Genomic DNA, 10,389 nt, shown 5'->3' with positions numbered 1-10,389 from the left:
TAATAAGTTAAAATATTTGGGAAAAATGTAGTTAAAACTGTTTCATAGAAAAGTAATCTTCAACATATTTTATTTTGAAGGGCTCATGTTTGAAAGAGGAAGTTGTGTAGAGCAAAGCAACTTTTCTGGTTCGTGGTTGGCTGAGGATCAGGAAGGGTTAGGAGAGTAGCGGGGAGACACAGAAAAAACGTGTAAGAGAGAGGGAAAGAAAAAAGAGAGATTAACCGCGCTGAAAAAACGTGGCGGATTGATTAATGAACGAGTGTCTTGCAGATATTTAGACTTTCAACTCCACAGTCTTTAATAGATATCGACTCTACACTCTTTGTTTGCAGCTACTGTGATAATTTCAGACTGGAATTCACTGTACAGTAGGCGAAAGTCATATGTAATGCTCGCTAACGCATTAGCATTCATTAGCACATTGAATGGACTTGAATACTGTGAGCTAACTCGGCTAACAGAAGACTCAACTAATGTTTCCGTCGTGGGAGCGTTCAAGAGTTAACCTAGTGCAGAGAGATGAGCTTACACTGAGAGTTTCTATGACCGTGCTGGAGGACTGTGTCTGCGTTGGACTTTCCTGCTGTTCCTGAATCCTGTGGACCGAGGAACTGGTGAAGGAGCTGAAGACATCTTGCCGACTGGGACCAAGGACAGGTTAAATTCAAAGAAGGTTCGAGATTTTTCTTGGAATAAGGTATTGCAATTCCACGCTTCATCACATCAGGCCTGCAACGGGTTTTTGTTTGGGACTATATTTAGTTAATCATTGCCGGCTTAGGTGGACATTGAAGTGTGGGCCCACATTTATTAATATAGGGTTTGTGAAACTAAAGACTGAAATATTTGCATTTTGTGAATCTATTATTGTTTAATATATGTTCAAAAGTTCAAATCTCATAAAGGTGTGTGTGTTTGATTTTTTATATGATAGTATGTGAAGTTTATTATCCTTAATCAGTGCTACATAAAAGTACTGGAATGTTGTTACTTTAAGGTGAGTGAAACTCAACATAGGTTTTAAACACGAGAGTGTATTAAGTTATTATTCCTAATTTACTGGGTTTAACGAACTCAGGGGCCCGTACCTACTTTAGAACGGTATAACTGGGCTACACTTTTTTTTTTTTTATTTGATTTGGTATTGTGTGAAAAAGCAACACAAAGCAGTACACAATTTTTTAAGTCAGCCCTCTTTCCTCTGACACCCCTTAATAAATAAAATGATCTTCTCGAGTTGTAAAAAGTTTCCTTGTGTTAATTCGACTCTGCACATTATCCTGAACATGTCATCCCCATGATGAGAAACAGTGGCAGAAGCATCATGCTGTGGGGAAAGGGTTGCTGGTTGAAGGATGGAGGAAGACCTGTTAAATGTGTTCTTTTATGGTTTTAATAGATGCACACAGGATTGATGTGCCCACTTTGAAAGTGTTTTTTTATTTTCTCAGGAAGGTGTATGACTCACCAGCATGGATATGGCACCCTTCAATTAACCTTCTTCAGCTCTGACCCTTCCTGGATGACTCTTTCTGTTTGCTAAAACATCATGAAAGAAACACCCCGTCTCAGTCACTGCAACTTGTAGAAAATTGTGGAGCTGTGTCGAATATCAGAGAGCAAGCAGAGAGAGATGCGTGGCTTTCGGAGGGCATAGATGACCTTTTTTTTTTTAATCTGGTTCTAATAGTAGAGGGAGGAAACGTTATTACTTCTTCTCTTGACCTCAAAAAGAAACGTTTCTGTGAGAAGAAATATCTTGAACCCAAGGTTATTGTTTCTGCTAGAGGGTCAGACGAGAAATAGTTTTACATTCATGTCGCTTCAAAAGGTTCCCAGCAGCACAACGATGTCAGGGGAAAAGCCTGATAGAAATTCAGCTAAGAATATTATCTGTGACTCACTCTCATTCTGCTACAGGAAGACAGGAAAAGTGTATGTAAATAAAAGACAAACTTAAGATGTAGGAGAAGCTTAATCCTCTGATTTGTGTGTGTGTGTGTGTGTGTGTAAATTCCTCTTTCTGGTTAGTTTGGTTTCTGGTTATGTTCTTGCTACGTTCTCAGTCCTCTGTTGAATTAGTTTTCCTGCTGCTTAGACCGACTGTCGATCTATATTCAGTCCCATCTGCTCTTCATCAATAATCAGCCTCCAAGTATTGGCTTTACACTACACGGCTCACTCTTCAATTTTTGTTTAAAACCATGATGACTCGCTTCGCTGACAGATGTACATAAAAAAAAAAAAAAAAAAATTAATCAAAGTCTGAAATATCTAGTAGCCAAACCCACATGGAAATGCCATTTAAACACATATGGAACTTTTTCATACATTTATTATGCAGACCTATAGTTAAACCAAGGGTGAAGGGTGGCAAGGGTGAACTAAACCGGACTTGTTGGTTTCAAAATAAAGGTGTTATCCTAAATCTTAATTTGCCTGGCAGTAGCAACAGACCAGGTCTAAATAATCACAAAATTACATAAAAAAAAACCCCCTAAGCTTAAAGCATAACACCTTTTGAAATTGCTCTGTATTATATTATAGTTTATTGTAACTACTGCTTATCTCACCCTCCACTATAAAAAAGTGAAGGATTAACGTTTTATCTGACCATTAAGGCCTTTTCCAATCATTAAAAAAACCCAAAAAAACTACACCTTGTTTACGTTTTTTAGTCTTGACACTCCTCTGATGTAGATAACAGAATGAAATTTCAGAGCACATGCATTCTTGAATATTTAAAGGAAAACGCAACAATAAAGTCAGCCCCGTTTGCTTTATCTGCAGCCCTGCTGGTAGCAGTTAGGAGCTTGTTGAGTTCGCCCGCGTCGCTGTGATCACAGGCCTCGCATTAGCTTTGACCACTGGCAGGCTCGCCCCGGTCCGCTCACACAGGCAGCTAATGCCTCTTCTGCAGCATTAATGACTGCACAAAGTGCGACGGCCTTGTGTTTTAAGCGTCTGTGTAAAACCTCAGAGCCGGAGCTGCCACGTGGCTCTTAAGAGCTGCATCGCATTGATCGCAGATCAAAAAGCAGTCCCGGTATTGATCGGGCTCATTGGACTTGGTTGGAAGCTACCGCTGGAGGAGGAGAGAGTGCAGGCGAGACGGCCTGACAGCATCATCGATTGTCCGGCTGGGGAATACCATGTTGGAAGGTGGCACGAAGTGAGAACTGGTGGTTATATAGAGAGATGCATCGAGGCTTTTCCTCGCCATTACTGATTTCTGGTGTTCTCTTAGGTCTGAGTTGCAGATTTTGACTTTTTGATAACATTTTGCTTTTTAAAGGACTATGACATAAAAGTAAAAAAAAAAAACGTAAAGTTTTTTCAGACAGCAGTTTAGAATCTGACAGAAAATGAAGCTTACAAGATTAATGTTGACAATCTTATCTGACTTTTTTTTATTAAACTCAAAAGAAGGTATCTCATACGGTGTTGTTTACAAGCTGCTGAAAATAGTACAAATCTAATCTGAATTCTTTTTCATCACAAATACATATTTCAAATCATCATTATCATCAAAAAAAAGTAACCTACCTCTGTTGCATTTAGTTTTGAGTGTGTGTGAATGGTTGCTATTCCTGTGTGTCTCTGTGTTGACCTGCAATAGACTGGCAATCTGTCCCTGGTGTCTCCTGCCAGACACCAAACCCCAACAACCCTGCAAGGATAAGAGACTCTAGATGGATGGATGGATAAAGATAACATGAACAAATATAAAATGTTTTTTTTTAAACAATGATTTCATTTATTACGGAGAAACAACGTATCCAAATCACCTAACTGAATGTGAGAATAAATTCTCCCTTGTCAAACCAGAAATAACTGTGATTCCCACCTTTATTGGTTCAGTTTCACTCACCTCACCTTGGGGTAATTACTGCCTGACTCTTAAAAACAACAACAAAAAACAAAGCACTTAAATCCTGTTTGGCAATATGAAAGGATCTCAGAAGGTGAAACATTGCCTTTTGATCATTGGATAAATGATCATTGGATCACTTATCCAATGATCATTGGGCAAATTGGATAAATTGGTAATTTATCCAACTTAAATGACCAACATGACTCCACCAGTGCATCAACAACTCGCTCATAGAGTCACAAACAGAACATCCAGAGCCTGAAGTCTGCTTCTCTCAGCTGACGTCAGTGTTCAAATTCTCGACTGCAGTTGTCACCAAAATTCAAAGATGTCATTTGTTTTCTCACATAAAGTCTAGTATGAATATGTTTGTCTCCTTTAATAAATGGAATCCTCATTTTGTATTTACTCCAGTTATATTATTAGTTGGATGGTTTGGGGGCTGCACAGTGGCTGTTGGTAGAGATGTTGCCTTGCAGCAAGAAGGTTCTGGGTTTGATTCCCAGCCCCGGTCTTTCTGCATGGAGTTTGCATGTTCTCCCTGTGCATGCGTGGGTTTTCTCCGTGTACTCCGGTTTCCTCCCACAGTCCAAAAACATGACTGTCAGGGCAATTGGTTTCTCTAAATTGTCCCTAGGTGTGAATGTGTTTGCATGGTTGTGTGTCTCTGTGTTGCCCTGCGACGGACTAGTGACCTGTCCAGGGTGTACCCCGCCTCTCGTGGGGTACAAAGAAAATGGATGGATGGTTTGAAAATTTTAAGCGTCATGAAAACATACTTTTGCACAGCAGCAGTAGACTGAAGCTCATTATTGCCTTTAATGTAGTCAATTCTGATCTCTGGCAGATTAATTGGTGCATTTCTTGCTACAAAACATGCAACTCTTATGCTTGCTGTGCCAAGAGATGCTGCTTTCACTTCTGAGATCCTAGCTGCTCTGGGACAATTTACAGCTTTAATACCTCATAGCAAAGGGAATTCCTATTTGCTTAATTTCTAATGAGTGCATTGCACAGAGGCCCAGAGGGCAATAAGCCGTTCAGCCTCGTCTTAATGCCTGGCAGTGACGGCAGTGCTGTGCATGCATGCCTTTCGGCTTTCGCGTGGCAGAGAGAACCGCTAAGCTTGAAGACGCCTCTGGAAAAAGTGACACAAAGCCTTAATGAGACTTGTGTGGAAAACGAGGAGTATTATAAACAAGGAGATCCGATTCAAATGTTATCAACAAACCGAGGAGGACTTCTCTGCTGCCAACTCAGCTAATTCTCTAAAACTTTGCTATATGTAAGCTCCTTGGTGCTTTCAGCTCCGTCTGCGGGTCCAATGTACTGTGGTTACAGGAAATTATATAGAAGGTTGTCAACAAAGCTGACTTGCAGAATGAAGTACGTGCACAGACAGGTAATTTCAGCAGTACAGAGAACGTAGGCGTCATACACGGCACATTAACCTTTCTATCATTCCGTGTGCAGGGTAATGCAAAGCCCAGACCAACGTGAAGGTTCCCTGAGAATAAATAATGGAAAAAAGAGAGAGAGTAAAGTGCCATAGTTTTCAGCTACACCTCTTTATTGTGTTTTATTTTCAGCCATGTTAGTGTTGTAAAACTCCCTGCTGAACGTGATGTTGGGGAAAAGCCTCATCTTTTGGTGTAAAACGTTTCCCTTCAGGACATTTTACTTCCGCACCCATCGCCTCCATCCCTCCGCAGCTGCTTCGCCTCGCATCTCCCCTTTTATTGTGTTTCTCTGTCTACTAATCAAAGCTCACAACAGAGCGCTTTCAGTGAAGTCATAAAGAATAGCAAAGCAGCAAAGTGAACGCATAAACTTCTCAGCCGTTTATTGCTGAGCTGCAGAAGTTTTTAAACGTGTTTTTACTTTAACCCACACTAAGAAAAATAGTCAACCCAATTTTACTACGATATTATTTTTTACACTTCCAAGTACAAAATTCACGAAATGTTACACCTGAAATATAATAAAGTGTCGTTGCATTATGTAGGTCTACTACAAGGGAAATTGTATTTTTTTCAGAAATATTGGTTATTGGCCGTAATGGGAACATTTACATCAGACATTAATTTTCATATTGGTGCATCGCTAGTGCTGTGCTGTAAGAAATTCAAAACAAATAAATTTGGCTGGGTTTTTGTTCTATCCACATTATCCCCACCTGCATCTTCATGATGCAGATTTAATCAGCTCCAAGTGATTTAAAAGCATGAAAAATGGCAGACAAGTCTGTGGTTCAAAATTAAAATAAGGATTAATAAACGTCATGTGTATCTTCATTGTAATAATCAACATGCTGGATTTATATTTGAAAAACTGAAACTATAAGTTATCTGAATGAGGTCCAGGTTTGAAGGTGAGAGCTTTAACCTCTTTGAATTCTCGTTTTAAGGTATAAAAGGAAGTCGTTCTTGAGTTGTTGCCCTGACATCGTCCGTCGGACAACAGAGACGTCTCCACCACTTTTACATCACATATCTGGCAGCATTTCAGGTACCTTGTACAAAAAAAAAAAAGAAATGACAGACTGATAACACAATAAAGGATTTGTAAACACTGAAAAGACAGCAGCCAACTAACAGTTAGCTGTTGTTGGCAAAATAAAAGTCATGTTTCAGATTTATTACTTTAAATTCACAATTTAACAAACATTTTCATGATGATTTTTGATTGTTTATGAAATCACTGCTGCTTGTGGCGACATAAAAATTGAAATTTTTGTTTTTTGTAGTTTTGATAATGGCATGTTGTCTCCTTTAAAGACATATATGTATTGCTACACTCCTAGTATTTGCCTTTAGTTTTACACAAAACCATTCAGATCAAGTTTTCAATATCTTTTTGTTTTCAATATCATGATACTGTGGTATTTTACTCTATCATGAACGTTTGATACCAGCGTACATCTAGACTCGACATAACCAAATCCCACTTGCTCTTGACAAAAAAAAAAGAAACCGCGAATGTGAGCCTAACCATAGCCCCAAGAACAACCATAACAACTAAACTGACTGACTTTTATCTCTCCTCTGTCCAATCACTGACTTCCTAATTCCTTTCTTACCGTCCGTCATCCTATCAGGTGCATTTGAGGAGATGAAACTTTTTCCCAACTTCACCTCTGTCCCCTGCTCTTGTCTTAACTGTGAATTTTTACAAATGATCGTCCTTTTCCACTTATTTGCACCAAGGTGAAACATCGTACAAAATAACAGCTCCACGTCGACGGCTACCAAAAATAAAATGTGTTTCCTTTGTTAGTGTTGAATTCTACAGTGAATTCAGTACGACTTCGACAGTGCAATATATTGCTACATGTACTCTGCTTAACATTCTAGGCCCTAAAAAGTAAATTAGATCAGAAATTTCATTACAAAAATACTAAATCTATTCATTGGCTAATTACTGATACAATAGCAAGCGTTTTAGCAACACATGCACTGTGTCACAGGTGAGTGGAACGACTTAAGATCCTGAAATTGATGCCCTGTGCAAACATAGTTGGGTCTGAAAGCAAGTCCTGGATTTTTTTTTTTTTTTATGTCGACTGAATAACATTTAAGTCTTCCTAACTCCGCTGGGTCGTATTGGTGTCCTCCTGGCTGCTCTCCAGAAGCTCATCCTCCGAAAAACTGATATGAAGGCAGGTGTCGTTCATAGAAGATGAAAAGCACAGTGGCTGATCACAGCTGTCAGAACGCGAGGCCATGGTGTTTGACTCCGTGGTCGACGAATCAGAGGACGAAGCGACCGCCCCGCCGTGCTGCTCCAGGGGGCTTCCGCAGCTGCTGGACGCTGTCAAAAATGCCCCGCGGTCGGCAAAAAGGTCATCGTCGTCGCGAAGGGGCGACAGCAGGGACTTGGTCTCGAAGCGGACGCCCGAGTCCTCGCTGGCCGAAGACGAGGAGGAGCTGCTGTCTCCGTTGCTGAGCGAGTGGAAATCGGTGGACGACAGGGAGCTGGGGGTGATGTCCGGGAAAGAGAGGCTGCTGCTGCGGATAGGGGCCGCCGGCGTGGGCACAGCTGGGACCTCTGACCCCGGAGAGAACGTTCTGCTGGATCGCTTGCGGTTTGTGGAAGGTGGAGGAGGGTCAAGTTTGGGTATTATCTGTTTATACCTACAAGTAGAAAGGAGAGAAAAACCCTGTTAATAATAATACTGGTTATTGGTTTAGGGTGCATTCACTCCAGCGATGCTTAGTCCACATTAATTAAACTGTAGTTCATTTAAATTTGTCCAGAAAGTTCAGTGAATCTGGGCAGGTGTGAATGTGTAATCGAACTCTAATGCGGACCAAAAGAGTGAACTTTGGTCTGCCTAAAAACCCACAAATAGGTTCCATCAAAGTGAACTCTGGCACGGTTCGAATGCATATGTGGATGCAAGCTAACCGGAGACTGCTCCAAAAACAGGAAGCAAACCAAAGGTCATGGGATTCCTGGTAAATACACCCAAAACAAAGGCGAGAGTCTAGCATTAAAGGGAGAAATGGCTTGTGGTCTTTTACTAAAGACAAAAGAGAAATCTTACAAAATCTGATGCCAATCCATTTTTGTTGAAATTTCTTGGAGAAGAAAGTTGCTCTCGGGGTTCTCTTTAGGTCGATCCCTCAGTACAGGTGAGGGATAAACATGTTTTTTCCACTTTGGATAATAAGACACAGTGCAGCGTGAAAGCAAACTATACCTTCTGAAAATCTAACAATTTTGGTCCTCACTCGAATCGAGTCTACCAGGCCATCAGGTGAGAAGACACCCTTAATTTCCTTTTTTAGCCAATTCCAAGCCAGCATCACTTCCCCACTAAAAGGTCTCAAGCCACTTTTACTCTCCATTATTCACATTATACCTCATTAACCTAAGTGCGCGGGACATAAGCTATTCCTGCACGAGACACTGACTCCTTCTCTGGTTCGCTGTTATTCTGTCTGTCAAGAAACTTATCTACAGCCCACAGGCTCACTGTTGTGAAAATAGAAAGCCTCTGGGGAAGAACAAGAGCCAAAGCCTGGGGGATGCGGCTAAGGAAGCGAGAAGAAACGGGACTCGCTGATTTCACCACAATAAAGCCTTGACAAGCACCAGCGCACGCATCCACACACAATTATCGTCCTCCTCTTGGAAAAATGACTCCCGATAACAAGGCCCGCTTCCTCTGAGGATCCTCGCGGTTATAAGTCTGCTAACTTTGTTCCCCCGAGAGATCCGGTCTGTGGTTAAGTTCGTTTCTGAGTAATGAAATCACAGAACTTGATGATGCCTTCAGTTTCTGATTCAACAAGACGACGACCAAAGCTGGGGAAAAATCATCTTTAGATGCGTTTAACATTTATTTTCTGAGCTGAAAAAGGGACACCGCACTTTCTAGATTTTTCTTCTTTCACATTTTGAAAACATGTCGTGTTATTTCCATTGGCCAAATGTGTTTCTCTCTGTGTTGGTCACATAAGATCCAAATACAAGACAGTTGTATTTGTCACTATACTGACTACTTTTTACTTTTGGTGGAGACTACATTTTGTCAGCCATGCAATGTATTTTACTCGAGTAGGAAGCGTGGTACAGTAAATCTACTTATAGAAATACATTTTGTTCAAAATGTTACTCAAGTAATTTTAAACTTCCCCACCTGAGTTGATGAAATATAATCACAGCAAATGTCTACACAGCTGCTAAATTAAGCAGCACCAACATTTGTTTAAAAAGAAGAGGTTTCCCTGAGTCGAGGCGGATGATTGCCCGGCATTGACAGATAATTCATGACAGTGACATTTTTCAAAACAAGTTGACATGTGGTAATTTGGATCAGTGCTGTTGACGGTGTTGCTGGAGAGCTATATTTATCATTTGCTGACTGAAAAGCATCATTTTTGTCAGAAAACTGTCGCTCCAGACAATGGCACAATTCTTAATCTATTAAACAAGTGGACCTGCTTTTATACTTTAGTGCCTTTATGAGGAGACGTAATAATAAAAAAGTTTGCTTGACTTTCTATTCCAACAGGAAATTGCCAGGAAATGTAACTTGGTGAAGGAATGCTTCATACGTAGGTCCGCCAAAGTGAAATGATACTCAGGCATACCTAAAACGGTCTGTTGTGGTTCCAACAGTGAAAATAGCTTTTTATGTCTTATAAAACAATTACCAAGGTAATATTTGTTTTATTAAAATCATAAGCAGTGGAGTGAAGGAGTAAATCGCCTCTTTTTGTTCACCGTCTTTGTTCATTGCCAAGTCGAAATGAAGTCAGTTTCTGCCTCACTAACCCGCCTCCCTTACCAAAATGCTCCATTCTGCCTCCAGAATGTAAAACAAAATGTGTTTTGCATGCATCAAGTCTGCCTGGATAAGTGCAGGTGCAGCAGAGAACCTCCATGTTTATTTTCTGAGAGTGATAAAGTTAGTTCGCCTGTTAGTGCGGCAGCATTATTTGACAGGTTCTTTTATTTTCTATTTTATTTCCACAAACTCAATCAGTGGAGAAAATACTTAGCAA

General features: G+C 40.5%; 1 protein-coding gene across 1 annotated transcript in view; it reads right to left on the bottom strand.

Annotated features, from left to right (window-relative positions):
• Positions 1 to 5,426: 5,426 nt before the first annotated feature.
• Positions 5,427 to 10,389, bottom strand: part of LOC106932550 (carboxyl-terminal PDZ ligand of neuronal nitric oxide synthase protein) — a 53,759-nt gene continuing 48,796 nt past the window's right edge. The window contains exon 11 of the mRNA XM_088010846.1: positions 5,427 to 8,010. Coding sequence (XP_087866972.1) covers positions 7,461 to 8,010 — 550 coding nt within the window. The 3' untranslated portion in view covers positions 5,427 to 7,460. The remainder of the gene's footprint in view (positions 8,011 to 10,389) is intronic.

This window comes from Poecilia mexicana, unplaced genomic scaffold, assembly GCF_051168715.1.
Source record: "Poecilia mexicana isolate PSO_F unplaced genomic scaffold, ASM5116871v1 scaffold_12, whole genome shotgun sequence".
Classification (NCBI taxonomy): Eukaryota; Metazoa; Chordata; class Actinopteri; order Cyprinodontiformes; family Poeciliidae; genus Poecilia; species Poecilia mexicana.
Note: the sequence above shows the minus strand (reverse complement) of the source record. Positions and strands in the feature narration are given on the sequence as shown.